General features: G+C 56.2%; 7 protein-coding genes across 7 annotated transcripts; 3 read left to right on the top strand and 4 right to left on the bottom strand.

Annotated features, from left to right (window-relative positions):
* Positions 1-4,486: 4,486 nt before the first annotated feature.
* L226DRAFT_277743 (uncharacterized protein) lies at positions 4,487-6,444 on the bottom strand. Its single transcript, XM_067673540.1, has 7 exons — positions 6,279-6,444; positions 6,090-6,163; positions 5,381-5,993; positions 5,187-5,325; positions 4,944-5,132; positions 4,745-4,885; positions 4,487-4,692 (listed from the first exon to the last, which is right to left on the bottom strand). Exons 2-7 carry the CDS (start codon positions 6,133-6,135, stop codon positions 4,549-4,551), a joined length of 1,272 nt encoding a protein of 423 aa, XP_067529803.1. The 5' UTR covers positions 6,136-6,163; positions 6,279-6,444; the 3' UTR covers positions 4,487-4,548.
* Position 6,445: 1 nt separating this feature from the next.
* L226DRAFT_277708 (uncharacterized protein) lies at positions 6,446-8,383 on the bottom strand. Its single transcript, XM_067673539.1, has 5 exons — positions 8,147-8,383; positions 7,776-8,092; positions 7,607-7,715; positions 7,305-7,554; positions 6,446-7,254 (listed from the first exon to the last, which is right to left on the bottom strand). The coding sequence occupies exons 2-5, from the start codon at positions 8,022-8,024 to the stop codon at positions 6,813-6,815; spliced, it is 1,050 nt and encodes a 349-aa protein (XP_067529802.1). The 5' UTR covers positions 8,025-8,092; positions 8,147-8,383; the 3' UTR covers positions 6,446-6,812.
* A 2,050-nt stretch (positions 8,384-10,433) lies between these two features.
* L226DRAFT_277658 (uncharacterized protein) lies at positions 10,434-11,529 on the top strand. The gene is made up of 2 exons (XM_067673537.1): positions 10,434-10,541; positions 10,589-11,529. The coding sequence occupies exon 2, from the start codon at positions 10,714-10,716 to the stop codon at positions 11,365-11,367; it is 654 nt and encodes a 217-aa protein (XP_067529801.1). The 5' UTR covers positions 10,434-10,541; positions 10,589-10,713; the 3' UTR covers positions 11,368-11,529.
* L226DRAFT_277659 (uncharacterized protein) lies at positions 11,530-12,136 on the top strand. Its single transcript, XM_067673538.1, has 2 exons — positions 11,530-11,604; positions 11,661-12,136. Exons 1-2 carry the CDS (start codon positions 11,590-11,592, stop codon positions 11,922-11,924), a joined length of 279 nt encoding a protein of 92 aa, XP_067529800.1. The 5' UTR covers positions 11,530-11,589; the 3' UTR covers positions 11,925-12,136.
* On the bottom strand, positions 11,972-12,310 carry L226DRAFT_526691 (uncharacterized protein; the record flags this gene model as incomplete). Its single annotated transcript, XM_067679070.1, has 2 exons — positions 11,972-12,147; positions 12,178-12,310. 2 exons carry the CDS (start codon positions 12,308-12,310, stop codon positions 11,972-11,974), a joined length of 309 nt encoding a protein of 102 aa, XP_067529799.1.
* A 745-nt stretch (positions 12,311-13,055) lies between these two features.
* Positions 13,056-14,285, bottom strand: L226DRAFT_425663 (uncharacterized protein; the record flags this gene model as incomplete). Its single annotated transcript, XM_067674638.1, has 3 exons — positions 13,056-13,568; positions 13,647-13,927; positions 14,063-14,285. Coding segments are annotated over 3 exons (1,017 nt in total), but the record flags the coding sequence as incomplete, so codon positions are not given.
* A 1,803-nt stretch (positions 14,286-16,088) lies between these two features.
* On the top strand, positions 16,089-18,324 carry L226DRAFT_526689 (uncharacterized protein; the record flags this gene model as incomplete). The annotated part of the gene is made up of 1 exon (XM_067679069.1): positions 16,089-18,324. A coding segment is annotated over one exon (2,236 nt), but the record flags the coding sequence as incomplete, so codon positions are not given.
* Between the last annotated feature and the right edge of the window lie 40 nt (positions 18,325-18,364).

Below are 18,364 nucleotides of genomic sequence, written 5' to 3'. Positions count from 1 at the left end.
TTGTGTGCGTCAGGACCTCACATGCGACTGCCTTATGGTGGCTCCTGGACCATGCTTCCTAGCATTCTGAGAACACAAATGTCGTATAGGGAGAAGTGCACCAGTTGTACTCACAGATCACCGCCGGCCTATGTTCCTGAGGAGTCGGATCAGTGATGACATGTTCTTCCATGGGGCAACTTCGCACTAGCCTTGAGGCTCTCAATGATCTTGGTCTCGCAGAGTCGCCGCCCATACCTCTGCCGATGGGCGACGTGCCCTGTGATGTGAAGGTGCTATCAGACAACGGGCCGTCAGCTCCAATCAAGTTTTTGTCTCGATCCCAACTCGTCATGCACGGATGAACAATAACGAGGCCCGATACTGTCGCGTTTCAGGGTACCTTCGCTGCAGACTTGAGTCTTTCAAGCACTAACGAGGCGGTGCAATTCCACAGAAATTCTAAGACTGTTCCACTCCCCAAAGCTCTCTCACGACGAGCGTCCCATATTCTTGCAGATTCCCGAGGAAAATCCAGGCAGAGCGGCACCTGGTAGCGCCTTCCCAATGAGTAGACTGAACGGAAGCTGCCTAAGTCTCCCAGCATGTATGGTGCTGAAAGGGTATGGCGTACCCGTGTTTACCAGTTCAAAGATGGATGTTTGTCTGTAATACTGCATGATTACAGCCTTGACCGTCAGTCGTTCTCCTTAAGGATAATGTCACACCAATGCACCTAATGGTATCCATACGCAATGACGGAGTCGAAGAGCGTACTAGCATGATCTCCACGGCGCGCGAGCTTATACTGAGCGTACGGCCCATGAATTCCTTCTCGACAGCCGCCGTCTCCTTCGCATCCTGGGAGGAATACGTTTGGATATTAGAGGCTCGCCTGAGATCGAGGGATGTACGTACCTGCTCATGGTCCTGATTCCCAGGCGCCACTCTCGAACGCGACCATCATCCGAGTCAAGTCCTTGTGAGTCGTGGCTGCGCTCTGGCCGTCAATTGCAGTCGAGCTTGACACTGCGCCCATCTCTTGATGGGCAATACCACCGCACCTCCGCCGTCTTTGTCAGACTTAACGCGGATCCGATGGAGGTACAGGCATATGCCTGTGAGAGTGTCAATGCTCGGCCGAAGCCGTGTGTATGTGGCCAAACACATACTGGTAACGCAGTGTCGTTGTGCCGCCCTCGATGCATCTGAACGCTCCTTCCAGCTTTGGAGGTGGCCGTACTCTATTCATTGAACACCCTGTGGTCGTTGGCTCTAGCGAGCTTCACGTCCCGCCAGTGATGTAGCTCGGCATTGGGTACAGTGTTGACGACTGCTGGTGTTCGAGTGCCCACTTCGCGCAACGAGGGCGAGGCGGACGTTGGAGATTCAAGCTGGAAGTGTGCTCCCGAGCCTCGCAGACAGCGGCTGCATAGAGGAGAAAGTGTTGTCGGCGAATCTGAGCGACCTGTCGTCGCCCGTGCTGTTGCTGCCAATTCGCTCGAACCCTTAGTTTGAATGTACTTTGCACGTCAGCACGTCAAGCAGCAACCTCCCTGTTAAGTTGTTCGAACCTGTTCCGGACATGCTCCGTACGTGGAAATCCAGCTGTACAGCCAACCATCTTGGATTGGAGGCCCGGGTGCGCGGCGATGGGAGCAACACGTGATGTCATAGGGCACAGGTAAATTGACGCGACCTGACGCGACGTGCCGCGAGTGCCCGCGACTTGACGCGCATTGACGCGGAGCCTGACGCGCATTGACGCGCTGGGTGCCGCGACCCAATGTACCTTAACGCGACCTCTGGGGTCTTCAGGTGTGTGGCTGGACATATGGTATGTAGAAACTGTTTGGAAGTGATCTGGAGAGCATGACGGAGTCTGTCGAAAACACGAGGACACGTTAGAATAGGATCAGGCACAACATGCGGCAGACTTTGAAGAAAAATGTACCACCTCGTTGAACCGGGGTCCAAAGTCGACGCAGTGCTTCTGAAAGATGACATCAAGAGCGGGATCATATGCTTGAAAGTTTGAGCACTAGTACTCAGTCTGCGCCGGTGCTACTACTTGTTGCTCTCCGCACTGACAGTGATTTACAGGTTGCCTGGGTAGGTGAACATGTTGCAGGAGGTCGACAGTGGCGTTCATCGGTCGTCAAGAGGGTCGGCACACAGTGGGACCTTGACGCACCGTGCGGCCTGAGTGCTGTGACTGGAACGCGACCTTGACGCGACGGTGACGAGACGAAAACGCACCGTGACGCGACGTTGACGCGCCGCAGGCGCCAGTGCCGCGACGTGACGCGCAGTGTGCCGCGACTGAGACGCGGCTGGTAGAACTTCAATGGTATCCTGACGTCTTGCGATGCCTAAAATAGATCCTATTAAATATATACGGAGTCTATCAGCTCGCACAAGCTTTCTGGAGTGCTCAGCTTGCTGCGTATAGCCTGAGGGACCATTTGGAGGGCACTTCTGGATGCAAGGGTCTGACGAGCGCTTAGTGGGGGAACCACAGCGATGGTCAATGCCGAGGGTACGGAAGGCTTACAGTGACCGTATTTGAGTCGTTCGGCCTTCAATAGAGTATAGTTGGCTTATGTGCCATTTTCAGATGGGCACGAAGACGAGGAAAGCAGAGGAAGGAAGGGTGAGAGGTGAAGTGACGGGACGGTGACGCGAACTGACGCGTCGCGTCACGTCGCGGGAGGTCGCGTCAATTTCTGTTTGCCCGATGTCATATGTGGGAAAGGCAAGTACGTCCTTCCGACCTTGTTAGTACGAGGCTGTTGCGTCACCATTGCGCGAGAATTTCAGAGTCAAGCGAAGTGGATGGTGAGCATATACCCACATTGACAAATTAGCAGGAGGATCACACCTCTCGAGGAAGGGCTTCACGCAGGCTGCACATGCGGCCTCAACACGGCCGTGCGGTCTTTGAAATTTGAGGTGGCTCACTTTGCCGACCTCTGCAGCATGCGATGTCAAGGATCCCGGCCGCCGCACGCAGTGTTCACGGCGTCTCAAGGAGGCATAGTCTTTTCGGCAGCCCTTGATGCGATGCACGATTCTGCATGTCGATAACTGCTGCTGTTGGCACAAAGATGCAGTGTAGACACACCGCATGGGTTAGCCACCGACGCAGGTGTATACGGCAGCAAAGAGAGCTTGACAAAACGCTGAGAGGAGGCTAGCAGCTGGATATTGATTAATGTATGCAGGAGTACTGACCATCGCCCAATAGGCGAACACGGAGGACAGACAGGGTGAACGTACCGACAACTAGGACCATGGGCCCACGGGTAGCAGGAGGCGACAATGTTCGATGAATCGGGTCTACTTCGTATATCATGTCCAGGGATAAGTACGCGTTTGGGTTCTTTGAGATGCATGTCGATATTCCATGACGACGGAGAAATTTTCGGGAGGGACAAGTATTGGAATGTGTACGAAAGCTTTGACTCTACGGACCGCTACCGTGACTGATCAGCAAGGTCTGCGTGAGACGTGTCTGCACAATGCACTTACCAGGTCTATTGGCTCCAATGATACAGGTGCGGGAGTGCTCCGAGAGTGGCAGCTTGATTCAGGAGCGACTCTGGCGGGATAGCGCGAAACTCCGCAGCTGGAGAGTTCATACTCTACGATGCGATATGTAAAGTGTTTATGCTTGCGGCCTCAAGGAGCTGGTAGCAGCTCGGAAGGTATGTGGTCTTTGCGAACAGGGGCGGGCTTCGAGACCGTGGTGAAGAGGTGGGATACGGATGATAATCATGGCCACTTGAACAGGCGCAGCATGCCCTTCGGAGGAGATGTTCGAGCGCCCTGATCTCAATGGCAGAGCAGGCATGCACTCACAATTGCTTCCTGTACTCCCATCGCCCTCAATCTCTCTTCAATACGACATCACGATGCAGCAGCGTCGCGCATATGCTTCAAGACAGCCTCTCAAAACATCGCTATGGGACGACCACGTTATATCAGCAAAGTGACTCGATCAAACAGTTCGGCTACGTACTGGAAAAATTAGTCTACAACCGGCCTGAGTTCCACAACCGTTGAGTTTCAAGACCGTGGAGCCATGGATCGAACAGTGAGTGAACACCCTGGAGAGGATGGGCGACAGCGTCTTGGCTTTCATTCATGTGTGACACACATGATGTGTCCAAGCAAAGTAGGGTGCATCTAGAGTTTGAGACGACACAGCTAAGATACATTGGAACGCAGGTAGTGGTCAGGAACGTGAAAGGCATCGGGCCGCCCGGGCCGCCAAACGGTGCTTGAGCTTGAGCGCTTGAGCATCACGATCGGTTCCAACCTCCCGCCAGCACGGCTCTAGTTCGCAAGTTAGTGAAAGTGCTGCTGAATAAAAGGTGGGATCATATCAAGTATATGGCATGTGACACAACGATGAATACCTGGTCGTATGTATGTACAGGGTAATGACGGAGACATGAGGAAACTATCCAATCAAAGCAGGACAAACGATATCGACAGAGTGCACACACAACACGACGAAGCAGAAAGAACGTAACAAGTATCGTGAACGAAAAATTGTCGTGTCCCTCAGATGTCAACCCAGCTCGCCACCCAAGAGAATCCGTTAAACTCGGCCTGATCACGCGAAGACAGCTGGGTATGCACCGGCGTCAGGGTAGGATATTCTTTGGTGAACTCTTCGTCGAAGTTGCTCGTATCTGCGATTGCGTTCTGAGAACGAGTAGGTGTTAGTGGCGAACCGCTGCATGTGTAATTCACGTACAATTAAGGGTAAATATGGTGGAGGGATGCGCTTGTTCAACACGTCATCGAAGCTGACATCCTTGAAGAATGAATGGCTCTTGATCTCCTCCGCGTCGTCCTCCCTGGAGCCAAGGCGACGCGTGGGGTCACGCGTCAACAACTATGACATAAACAGCTCAGCTTGTGCTGGAGAGCCCAGTTATACAGACAGAACACACCTCTTGCAGGATTGAGACGGCGTCACGAGGCAAGGTGTTCGGATAGAGTGGTTCATCTTCCAAGATAGCGTCAAAAATCTCATCCTCGTCATCACCGCCGAACGGCGACTGGCCGAGCAACATCTCATACATGAGGACACCAAACGCCCACCAGTCGACTGCGCGACCGTAGCGCTGCCCAAGCAAGATCTACGGGGACAAGTCGATGATGAATATGATGACATGCAGCACCATTAAATTTACCTCCGGAGCCATGTGCTTGGGTGTACCGCAGAATGTGCTTGTCTTAGAGGCGAACCACATCTCCTCTTTGCAAAGACCATAGTCGGCAACCTTGACATGCCCATCCAGCGTCAACAGCATGTTATCCAGCTTCAAATCGCTGTGCGAGAACACGTTGAGCGATCGGGATCAGCATGTAATATCATGGCGCCTACCGGTGGATGATGCCATTTGCGTGGAAGTACTCGAGTGCAAGCAACACTTCGGATGCGTAGAACTTCGCTTGCCGGTGCGAGAACTGCTCGCGCTGGATGTGTATCATGAGATCGCCACCGCTGACGTACTCCATGACGAAGTAGACACGTGTTTCAGTCTGGAAACATGCATGCATCCCGAGCAGGAAAGGGTGTCGTTCGCGCGCAGCCGCGAGGAAGACCCGTTTCTCAGACCACGTGCTACAGAAGGACAGTGTTAGCATTGCGCGAAGCGCCGACGAAGGGAACAAACAATGGAGAGATATTCGGACGAGCAAAGAGACCATGACGAACAAGTACCTTGCGACTTCGTCATGGTCGATGATGAATTCCTTCTTGAGCATCTTGATGGCGTACAAGTTGTTTGTCTTCTTCTCCTCCGCCAACATCACCTTACCGAAGTTACCCCTCCCGAGCACAGCAAGGAAGTTGAAGTCGTCGAGGCCGACCTTCCGTGCCGGCGGTCGTTGCTGCTGCTGCACAACAGACAACGACGGTTGCGGGGCCATGCCCTGGGCCGGGCCCACCGGGAGGAAGGTAGCTTCTGCGGCACTTGCGGCGGGGGCGGGGAGTTCTACACGATGAAGGTTGGCCGTTAGTATGCGCTTTATTGACACGATACATAGAACTGGCGAACGAAGGAGCGCATTCGCCGGCTCCATGGACATACCGTTGAAGTCGGGGACGAGGTGCGCAGTTGGCGTGGCAGGTAACATCGCACTCGGTGCACCGTCAAGCGTTCTTCTTACCCAGGGGCAGCATGTAGCCGAGCAGACGGGCGGCGCGAAGGAGGCATAGAGGTAGACGGAAGAGGTCAGAAGTGAAGAAGGCAGTATTGGTGCAAGGTAGGGATACGTACAGGGATAATAGTGAGTGAGGCAGCGAGCGTGTGGCAGGCAAGATTATAGATACAGGAGAGGGTGAGGAGGACTGAGCAAAGTGCAGGACGTTCAAGTTATAAGTACATTATTTGAGAGAGGCACGTGGCGAATGCTGCAGTTGCGGGACCTTCCTTGCTGAACTGCACAAGCAAGTTTGTCGGCATGGGTGGAATAAATGTCGAAGGAAGACATACATTTCCGAGTGATGTGACACATTCACTTGACTATACTTCAGCTTTTGTACCGGGCTTGCCAGAAGCTGATGTACGAGATATCGCTCGACCACCCAAGAGAGCTGGGGGAGAGCTGCTGCTGGTCTTGCACACGACCTCTCCTCGAGCTTGATTTGAGCGGTGCAGAGAGAGAGACCGACGTGGACGTGGTGAGGGTCAACACGTAGTGCGCGCCCTCGGAGGAGCCATCGAACGAGAGTTCAGCGGAGAATGACGACGTCGGGGACAGAGACTGAGATGAAGAGTGCACGATGTCCTGCAGGAAGGACCGCAGCAAAGTCAATGAATGCGGGCTTGCGCCAAACCTGCCGATGTTGAGGTGCGCCGGGAACGGGGCATGCACATGGTGAGAATTCGCAGGATGCGGGGTGCCTCCAATGTCAGATATATGGGTGAAGTTTGCTCAAGGATGGGAATGGGAGGCAAGACGGGGGACGACCGGAGGCTATTCGCAACACCGGAGTTATGAGAACCAGGGACAGATTCAAAGAACCGGGTCGCGTAGGGAGGTGCCCTAGCCGGAGGCGGGAAGTTACGCTGGGTCCGGCTCCATGAGCAGACGAATGCGTAGAAACACCATTCAGGTCGAGCACGCTGAACCGTGTTGGCCAACAGGGCAATGCGTTGGGCTTGGACCGTCCCGGGAATGGAGTCGCCGAGAATTGTTGACGGATTCGAACCGGTGGGGAATGCACTGTTTGATCTTCTCGGCGTCGTCTTCCTATATACTCGCGTTTAGCCATCTATCAGCGGTGAAACAAGAGATCCTACCTATGCCCTAAATGACTTCGATGTACACTTCGTGATAAGCTTTTCATAACATCTCTTACGACAGGTGCATGGACAGTCTTCGCATAAAGCAAGAAGCTGTTGCCGGGGGCGCAGAGTATGATCTGGTAGAACTGCCGCTGGACGGACTTGTGGCCGTTCATCTCGTCGACCTCGTCCTTCTTACCGATGACACCTTGACAATTGAGCCCTCCTGGAGGGTCGAGCGGCCGCTTGCGAACGTTCTCCTTGACTGATATCATATTGAGCACGCAATATGATACGCTATACATGCGCCTACTCACCGAAGCTCAGCCGCAAGGTGAGAGTCCCAGCAGGCTCGATCGCAAACCAGGCGTAGATGCCTTCCGCCTTAGGAGCAGCTTCCAGGCCTTGGATCACCCGGAGGACAATCTGAAAGTCACCAAACGGTATCAGCGCGTTCATATCGCCCAAGCTGACAGGCTGGCTAACCAACGTAGATGCATCACCATCCATCGCACCTGCAGCAGCCCAGCAGCCCAGCTCGCTCTCCATCATGACCTCCTGCCACCGCTGCACCTCCACGAGTCCCAGTGCGTCCTTGAGGGGACTTGGAGCCTTGCGCGGAGCCTCACAGTAGTGAAGGTCTTTCGGAAGGAGAGAGTGAATCTCACGTCCCATCCTGCGTAGGACCTCGTCGTTCTGCTTGACGACAGGGACGCTTGCAGAGAGATGTTGCATAGCCTTCTTGAAGAGTGTAGAAGGTGGCGGGGAGGGGGAAGTGACCTTTTAGGCGCAGAGGCTTTCGGCTGCGCCGCGTCAGCTCGTGTGTAGGAACTAGTAGACTTGTAGAAACCACATACCTCATCCGCCACGGGCATCTGCTTGACCTGCTTGAAAAAGACAGCTTCTACCCACTTGCCCATATACGTGACACTACCGGAAGGGTTAGGCCTGTTAAACCGTGACGTGACGCAACTGAGGTGACTGAGGAGGAGCAATGTTTGAGCAGATCTCGCTCCCATGCTCGTATCCTTTTAGATGACCCAGTCGTCGCTGTCTCTAGGTCTTCGAAGCGCCGGACTGGTGGCTATCGGAATTCGGCATCAGGACTATGTACGGAGTCGTATGAGACACAAGACACGTATATGCAGAGCGAAGGGTGAGACATACCTCGCTACGACATAATACAGTCGTAGGCTCCATTACTAGCTGAGTAGATGATCCTCCGACGGCTTGGGACGGTCTCGCACTTCGAGGGCTACGGGAGCGCACTCCGAACACTTGGTGGATCCCGAGAAAACTGCTCGAAGCGCCCGCAAGTGTGCCGATCACGAAGGCTTGCAGCCTACTAGCCTAGGATGTGATGCAGATGCGACCGTGAGTCGAACCGGAGGGCATCAGAGTGCTCATCGCTGACTGACTGACTGACTGTGGGAGAGATACGCCGCAGAGCTCGAGCTCAGCATGCAGTCGATGAACTCGACGATGCCCGAAGAGAGTGTTGGTCTTCATGAACCTTGCGCAATCATTGACCAGGACAAGGGGAGAATCCACGTAGTCTTGCTAAGTGTTCGTTAGTCCTGTCCTTAATTCAAAGTAAGTCCGCACTTACCAGCTGCTTGCTATGATTGACGTCCAATCAGACCACAGGCTGGAGTGGACAAGGCAGCGTTGGAAGGTAAGTCGAGTCTGCGCGGTTCGAGTAGACCACTGCGCATCACGCATGCGTCTGACTCGGTGTGCTATCCGAGCAGATGGATTAAACGGACGGAGCGCGAGTGGACGTTTTCAAGGGATAAGACGAACACGACGTGCAGTACGCACATCTGTTCGTATGGACGGGGGAGCTTATCGAGAGTATCGAGAACTCGACGAGAGGGTGAAGTGGGGAAAGGAGCTGGCGGAGACACGAACGCGGAGACCACAAATTACTGTGGACCGGGATGTTGCCTCTCTTCAAGTCGAGGATAGCGAGCATGGTGCTGAGCGAGAGATGGCGTTGCGCGTAGTTCATCCAGTGGATTCAGCGCGCTGCCATCGAAGACGTATCCATGAGACGATTCGCATCGCGAGCTGCCGTGTACTAACGACATGCTCATCTGCACTCCGTACACCCTTGATTGCTCGAGCGACACGAGCATGCTCGGGAGGTTGAACTCGCACGCGGCAAGGCCAGCGAAGAGCAGCAAATTCAAGAAGCGCCGGCATGGAGGTGCAGCTCTGTCTGCGCGGGACCGCGTTGCTGAGTCCGAGAGGGGTGGGCGCGTGCGGGGATGTCTTCGAGCGGTAGAGCTGGACAACGGACGAGGAGATGGTATGAGGGTGCTGACACCATGGACGTGCAACGACGCGGTGACAGGCTTGTGACAGGCTTGTGAATGCGCACCGTATGTAGATCGGATCGTCAATGTCATGGCTTTTGCCCAGGTCGTCGCGCTGACTTTGCATACACCACTTCGTAAGCTGAGTGCGGGGCCTTGTCGCAAGAAAGGGAGGATGGTACGCAGATCCGATGACACGAGGGGCGTGCAATGACAATGTTGCTCATAAGTTCGGTACTTGTCGGCTGGATGGGGGACGTGACAATGTGCGGTAGACGAAGCATGCTAAAGAGGGGTAGATGCTTTGGCAGAGACGAAAGATGGTCCGATAGCAGGAGGCGTTGGGATCTTTTAGATTCTACAAATACTCGCTGGTGAGTAAGTTCGCTGCAAGATAGAGTGTGCCCGGGCCCCGATGTACTTACCAGGCTGACTTGTGCCATTCAGAGAGGCGCAGTTAGAGAACTTGCATCGTGGTAGCTAGCGCAGCCTTCTACTGGTCTCAGGAGCGACTCTGGCGGATGGGAGGCCATAGCGCGACAGAGGAGGAGCGTTTCCGGGGTGCAGTGAGGCGATCGCGTCCTTGTGCGGTTTCAAGGAAAGCACGTCGTGAATACCATTAGATTTGCATAGCTTGGAAAGCAAGGTAGCAATAGGAATTGAAGCGAAACGTTAAGTGAGTAGCGAGAGGACGTGGAGGAGGAGAAGAACGCGAAGCTCGCGCGGCGGCATGTGCGCCTAATCCACATCCCTCTCGTCCTCCGCCGCCGACTTGCTCGCCGCACATGTCTTCTTACTCGTAAGTTGACTCCTTTAAATATATACATTGAGCACCATGATCTTGCGGCTTACTAGTATCCTCACTTTGGACGACTACACCATTCTCCAATGTTTCGTTGGTACCATCATGTACTCTACGGCCTCCGAATATTCGGTACGTTGATATAGTTCTATTCTGTTGCTTGCACTGATATTCGACAGAACAATGACGCTTTTGTGTCGCTGCGTCGACAGCTATGTTATAAGAGGGACTCTTCAAGCCAACAGCCTCAGCCGTTCGCGGTGCACGCGCCATCCCAAGTCTCTGCCATGCTAGGCTGCGCAACATGCGCCGTCTATTAGTGGTCATGATTCGCCCCGAGAAGCCACATAAAGACGGACATGGCCTCAACTGGGAGACATTGTACGGCTTACTGCCTCTCCCACATCTTTCATGGCTGGTCCTCGATCGGATCCATGCATGTCCGATACCTCCGGACAGTGCAGCGGCACCCCTGGCAAACCCGCATGCGCCCCTCACCTGCCTCGAATATCGCCTTCCGAACATACGGTATCCGTATAGTCTATCTTCGGAGGTTGATGCACTCGATCGCATGCTTCGGTCTTTTCATCTCTCGTTGGAGACGCTGTCGCTTCCTTCCGAGCCCATGCTCATGCATATCGTCCCGCTACTCGACTGGCCCCGCCTCCGTGAGCTCCGATTGCGGGGTATCCATTGGACCTCCCCACATGACCCCATCATCAGTCTGTTCGCATGCATGTACGGTTTACGTGTCCTCTCCCTGGAGCTGATGGAGCAGGCGAGTACGAGCGCCATCGCACTCTGGCCCAGAGGCTTCCGTGCCTCATACCCCTGGCCCTATCTTGACAGTCTCTCGGTTTCTCATCCCGATCCAGACGACGAGATCTACGAACACCTGCCATCTACCATGAAGACGCTCGAATTACGACCTTGGTCGTATCTGTGCATTCAACAATGACAAGAAGTCAACCATAAACCCAGAGAACTGAGATCGTACTCTCCCCCTCTGTCACCATCGGTCTTGCTACGCATTTTGAGACGCTGCTACATGACTCAACTGCGAACACTTGGAATCGACTATTGTTCGGACAGTTACGAGCTGTCGCTTCTGTCACACATTGCGTCCAACTTCCATCTTCTAACGACACTCGAACTTCATCGATACCGTTCACACGGGGATATGGAGATCCCAATGGTACGTAACTACGTATACTCTTTGTTGTACACAGCTCAATATGCTGCAACAAACAGCTTAATATCGCCCGACCCTTAGCATCACTTTCCAACCTGCGTATTCTCAAGATTCACCTGGATTTCCCAGGAGCGCCTACGAACATTCAGGGAGAGCGGCTATTCTCTACAACCGCACACTCCCGTCCTAGTTTTCGCACAACTTGCTTGCAGCCGCAACGACACCTGACTTGGACGACGCGCTTCATGATCGCTGCCGCCGCGGACGGCTCCAACACGCCGCCCGCGCACGACACGCAGCCTGACGGGCAGAAGATCCCCTGAGGCGTAGGCGCACTCGCGGACCCGTCCAAGGCTGTCACGGCGCCCATTTACCTCGGGGGCGGAGCTGTCAGTGCCACATCCAGCGGTAGTGCCGGCTCCGGCTCAGCCAGTGCCAAGAGCTCCGGTACGACGACCGCGAGCGACTCGAGTGTGTCCACGAGCTCTGGGCCGACAACCGTGACTGACTCGGACCCGACGACGACGGGCTCGGGAGCGGCCGGGACTCAGAGCACGATTACCCAGACGAACACACAATCCGCGGCGTCGTCGACCACGAGCGGCGCAGCGGCTGGTAGGAACGGCAACGGTGCGCTGTCGAACCTCGCAGTCGGCGCCGTTGCGATGGCGTTGGCGGCGTCTGTGTTTGGCGTCATGTCATGATGCATGATGTGCTGGCTCGGATTGTTGCTTTGCTTGATCGTGCACGTAGGACTTTCTGCAAGTACATATACACTCGCTTGCTGCTAATGTCAATTTTCATCTCGAGACCGCCGAGGTCTGAATCTTGTTACGAGCCCCCAACACAATTGGGCGATGCTGTGGTCGTCAGGATACTTCCCATTATGACCATGAGGACATCGTATGCAGCAGCTCCCGTCACAGGTGGTATGCATTCATCGTGCATCGGACATCGGATCTTGTGTATTCTCCTGTGATCGTGTTAAACCTCATGCACCATGAGTTGAATAAAGTACAGGCTTGCTCACCATGTACAAATACGAGGCTTCAACTGAGTAGGACGTGGGTCTGAGATACGTCCGCCAACTCATGGCATTTCTTTCGATCAGCGAGCATCGCCTCCGCGAATAATGGCTCGATCGGCTCAATCCGTCCAGAGGCGACGTAAGTGTAATGTATAGGGCCGCTCTCATCTATCCCGTCCCCGCCCCCCTCAACCACCTGCACTGCGGCGAAATACTTGGAGTTCGACATTTGCTGCGGGAAGGGGTCATCTTGCAGCAGGATGGAGTTGATCTCGACGTGCCTGTGACCATCCTGCTCTATCATGAAGCGAAGTCCTCGGAGGGCCTGGGGTCTGATCCGTAAGGACGCTTCGTAGGCACACCCTTCATGCGCAAGCTGGAAGGAAGAAGTGAAGAAACCATCGGGAGGTGGATTGTCGTCTCTGTCTGGGATGAGGATGGCGGTCGGCAACCGCCCCACGACATATTTCCCGCGTAGGCCATCGGCAGTACAAGATGCTGTGCGAAAGAAGGTCGCACCGGAGAACGAGCTACCGACACTCGTGAGCGTAGCCGGCGCCCAGCGGAAGTTGAGGCGGTGGAGTCTGTCTACCGACAGCGGCAGCCAGGGCAATTCTTTTGGAACCTCCCCTAGTTGTATGAGGAATGCCTCCATACGTCGCAGCGACGTAGCGGAGGAAGAAGAATCCTTGATGTCGAGCAGTGCCTCCACGTTCACTTTGCCAGGGAACAAGCCTGCAATGGCGATGGTCTCATCCTCTTCATGTGATGTGCTGCGATTGTGCAAGAGAACGATCGCATCCTCAAGAGTCGTCGAGATTCCAGAAGACAGCGCACGCCTTCTGTAGCCAAACAAAGAGACGAGCCGTTCGGTTTCCTCTGGGGATATGAATCCACGTGGGATGTACGCTGATAGAAACGCATCGGAGACTGGCAAAGACTCGACGATGGCGTGATCCAGCAGGTACTGTTCGAGGGCCATGCGCCTCTCGGCATGCTGCAAGGCCCCGCCGGCCACAAGCTGGATGACGCCCTTATGTATGGCCAGTATCTTCTCAACGTCCACGATGGCGCCGCCCCCGAACTCGAAGTAGAGCCTCCGCGCAAGTAGGCCCTCCTGGAGTGTCCATACACGGTGCATCCATCCTGACAAGCTGATGCGGAAGAGGTAGTTCGACACTGTACTGGAGGTAGAGCACTGCGTTTGTATGCCGGTGTCTATCACGAGAACGCTGGCGGCCTCCTTGTATGTCCTTGCCATGAGCTTGATCGCAAGTTTTCGAAGATTAACGGGACGGTCTGGGCGGCTGGGACAGTCGACTCGGAGACGGTCGGGAGAGTCGGGACGGCCAGGACAATCGGGACAGTCTGGACAATCAGGACAATCGGGGCAGTGGGAACAGTGGCCCGAGGGACAGTGGGGACAGTTGGGACAGTGTCCGCGAGGTATGCAGAGTGAGTCCATCCAGAACGCACCACGTGGTTCAAGTTGGACGATGAGGGCCGAGAGCCGTTCAATCTGGCAGGCAGGAAGGCCGCGTTGTGTAACACTCCCCAATCCGTCAGCCCAGACGTGAGAAATGGCGACGTAGGGGCCCTCCGACGACCGACGGACAGATAGCTGCTCCCGGGCTCCATCATAGACAACAACAGGAATGTTGCCGGCCTCGAGGAACCGTTCCACTTCACCCGGAGTGGGCTTGATGTACTTGCACGAGCAGGAAGGATCGACGTGACGGGGAGTGTAGTGGTCGGGATCGACGGCTGTATGGACACAGGAGTAGGAGGAGCAGTGACGATGCTCGTCAACGGTGTTCCTGATGTAAGGCTTTAGCCGGGCAACCTGGGATAGTAGAGATGTCCAACGGGCGTATGGTGAAAGAACTGGCCCCGAGATCACAGAGGGGCACCAGCCGGCACGTTGCATGCTGAGTACACACGACGTGATGGCCCACGTCAATGGAACTCGAAGTGTTGCCATGAGGAGGTGGCCCGAACTCGCGCGTTCCTTCGCCATCGGAGATTGCGGCCACAAGTCAGCGGCGAAGTGGTGCATCGAGATCATTGCGAAGTAGAGAGGGCCGAGGATAAGTTCACGGTCACCCGGTGATGAGTCACCGAGCTTTCTGCGCCCGTAGTCGAACCCATCCATGCAGCTTCGACCACGCTTCGCCCTCGTTTCGCCTTCGATGCGTTCCCCAGTCGTGGGAGCAGGCTACTACTATACTTATCTATCTTCTTACCCAACACTCTTTGTAATGACTTCGCTGTGTCAGCGCTAATCAGAGAATCTCTCCCCCTCTCCGTCACCATCTCGACTTTGGCGCCGGTTAGCCTTCGCTGGGAGGCCGTAAGTTCAGCAGTCGACTCGCCGTAGTGTCGACCGAGCAAGAGTTCGCTCGCTTCGCAAGAGAGTAGCCCACGAGGGGCCTGAGTTCGCTAATCCCGACTATCGAGTCGCCGCCGTGTTTCGAAGCAAGTATCCCGCACCAGCGAAGAGAAGACCGCCAGTCTAGGAGCGAAGTAGCTCCTGTGCTATCGAGCACGAGAATCCGACCACTCACCGAGAGTGCACCAGTTTAGTCCCTCTCCTCCCTCGTCCGCCACTTATACACTCCCTTCCTCGTCCCCTTCTTCCTTCGCCGCGCCCTCCCGCGAGCGAGTTTACTTCCCCAACGCCCCACCGGCTTACTGCTTCGCCCGATACGCCGAAGCGCGCTCCCCGGATTGCGCCATTTCCGAGTCCATTCCGAAACACCCCGCCTCGACCGTGAGCCTTCGCCTCGACGTGTCCACACACCTTCCCCTCGCAGTTCGTCCACGGCTTCGCAGCTTCGCGCCGCCTCTTCCTCGACTTCGCAGATAGGCCCTACTCGTGCGACCACGGTCACCCAGCTTCGACCCGGGAATCGACTATCCAACTCGTAACCTTTCAGTTTTGTTGTGGTTTTTGTTGGGATTTTCCCTTCAGAGACGCAGCTACCCTATCATTTTGGAGCCCACCGCGAGGGGTTTTAGTTGACACCGCCGGCTCAAGCTGTCGACACCGTCGCCACCTTTAGCCTCTGCGTCGAGCCTCGACGAGTCTCTGTTCCAGGTCCAACAGCTCCTTCACCAGTTCTCAGTCGACCTCGACGAGCAAATCGCCCTCCAGGATCTGTTCGACGAGTCGCGACTGTATACCACCGCACCATCTTCGCCTTCGACCGACTCCTCTTTACAAGAGTTACCACCCTTCGGTTCGACCAACCCCGCGCTTCATACGCGACCTCGCTCGTCGTCGCTCCCCAACATTTCGTCGACTTCGCGAACACGTCGAGCTTATCGCGAAGAGGGAGTACCACTCCTCCCGGGCATCGAAAAGAACCTACCACCACCGCGCCGTCGCTCCAAGGCCGCATCGACCGCCTCCCGCCAGTCCCCTCCGCGTCAACCGCCCCCCCCCATATTCGTTACCACTATGGCCCAGCCAGCCCGTAAAATTGACGCCATGCCGCTATCGAACGAGCGAGGAACCCCACAGTGGAGTTCGACAAGTCGCGAAGGGGTCGAACGCTACTTTCGCGACCTCGAGCGGGTCATGGCAAAGCATCAGGTTGCCGACGAAGCCGAGAAGAAGGAGGCCGCGCTTACCTACGTGCCGATCGACGTCGCGAAACGTTGGGAATCACTTCCGGAGTATTCTGCGGCTGACTACGATGGGTTCAAGACGACGATCTTAGGCTTCTACCTCGGCGCCGACGCGAAGCACAAGTTCACGGTTCGCGAGTTCGACGAGATAGTGTCGAGGCGCGTTCGCACCGGGATAAGTTCGCTGTCTGAATACATGGAGTTTTATGGTGAATTCTATCCCGTGGCACGCTACTTAATGGGCAAGACGCCTCCCGAGCTCACCCAGCGACAAGTCGTCGACACGCTCCTGCGGCTCCTTCACGACAGCCGCCGCCCCGCGGTCGAAGCGCGCTTGAACCAGAAGGTCCCCGACAAGCACCGAGATGACTCCTACACCGTCGAACAGGTTCACGAGGCGATCTCCTACGTAATTGATAACCAGAACGGCTTCGCCAGCGCCGCGCAGAGCCGCGAGGCGCCTCGACCCCCTTCGCCTCAAGTGCCGCGTCGCGACCTCCCCCCGCACATGCCTGCCGCGATCGAAAACGCACCTCGCCTCGCGGCCGGTGGCGATGAGCTGGTCATCAAAGCCGAGGTACTCCAGAACCTCCTTACGGCAGCAATTCGCTCAGCTCGCGAGGGCGACGCGTTTGGTGGCGGTGCCAGCCGCGGGGCGCCCCCGGCTAACTACAATCGCTTCCCGGACGGTCCCCCGCGCTACCAGCCTGCGGCGCGACCGACGGGGGGTCAAGGCAACCAAGCCCCCCCTCGCCCCGCATGCTACTACTGTGGCAACGAGGGCTGCAGTATCGCCATCTGTCCAGAGGTGGAGAGCGACGCAAGAGCGGGTCTGGTCATGCGCGTTACCCCTAATGGTCACGTCATGCTTGCGAACGGTCGCGAGATCCCCTTCCGTCGAGGTGCAGGAGGTACTATTCGCGACGCGATGCGCGCTTACTACGACCGCAACCCCGCGCACCAGCCGCAGCCTGGAGGGGTGGCGAACAATATGTTCGCCCTTCACACCCACATGGTCGGCGGCGCGGCCTACGAGCGCACCATCGAAGAGGAAATCGAAGCGCACGAACAGCAGGCGGCCCTGCTGCAAGAGGTTAAACGTCGTCGGGACCAGTCGAAGCGTGTTCAGTTCGACGGGGTCGAAATTTCCACGCGGCCCCCTCGTACTCGAGCCCAGAAGGCGAAGACCGCCGAGAAGGAACTTCCCATGCCGACGTCCCAACCTCGCGCGCCCACGCCACTCCCGCAGCCCTCCCAGTCGACAGTCGAAGAGCCCTTGAGCGAGCCTCTTCGCTCGGCGGGCGACGCGCCAGTTCACCCGTATGCGCAGGTCCCCGATGCGACCAAAGCAGGTGCACCTCCTTCGCGTGACTTCGCTTACTCCGCCTCGCGTGTTATGGAATCGGCGCAGACGCCTCGAGTTCAGGCCGACATCGGCGCTTCGCGAACTGCGAACCTGACACGCCCCCGTGAGCCGGCCTACCGCAACCAACCGGCGGCGCTCGATCTGGCGGCGGAAGACCGGGTGTTCCAGCGCAACTTCGTGGAGTCCCCTTCGATTGCGCTCACGCCGATCGAGCTCCTCAGCATCTCGCCGGCAATGTGCAAGCGCCTCCACAGAGCGACGGGGACGAGGCGAGTTGCCTTTGAAGGAGCCCCTGTTGCCCCGGTAGCCGTCAACAGCGCCACTATCGAGGAAGTGAGCAGCGACGAGGACGAGGAAGCTGGCGAGACGCCCAGGTCCCTGGAGGCGTATGCGGAGGCGCCGGCGGCGTCCTATCAACTTCGCGAATACACCTCGTACGCCGCGGCAGACGGTGGAGAGGAGGTCATCGTCGCCGCGCCCACACAGAAACTTCGCTCGATTGCCGCATGGGTGAATGACCATGCGCTGGTTGAGTGTATCCTGGACCCGGGATCGCAGATAGTCGCCATCAGCGCGGCGAAGTGTCACGACCTCGGTATAGCCTATGACCACAAGTCGACGATTCCTATGCAATCGGCCAATGGCGCAGTCCATGAGACGAAGGGCCTCGCTCGTGACGTTCCGGTGGAGCTTCGTGGTGGTATAGTCATTTACCTTCAGATGCACGTCGTCGATCGCGC

Source organism: Lentinus tigrinus (assembly GCF_003813185.1).
Source record: "Lentinus tigrinus ALCF2SS1-7 unplaced genomic scaffold L226scaffold_49, whole genome shotgun sequence".
NCBI classification, from domain to species: domain Eukaryota; kingdom Fungi; phylum Basidiomycota; class Agaricomycetes; order Polyporales; family Polyporaceae; genus Lentinus; species Lentinus tigrinus.
The sequence above is the reverse complement of the archived record's forward strand: the minus strand, read 5'-3'. Positions and strand labels throughout refer to the sequence as shown.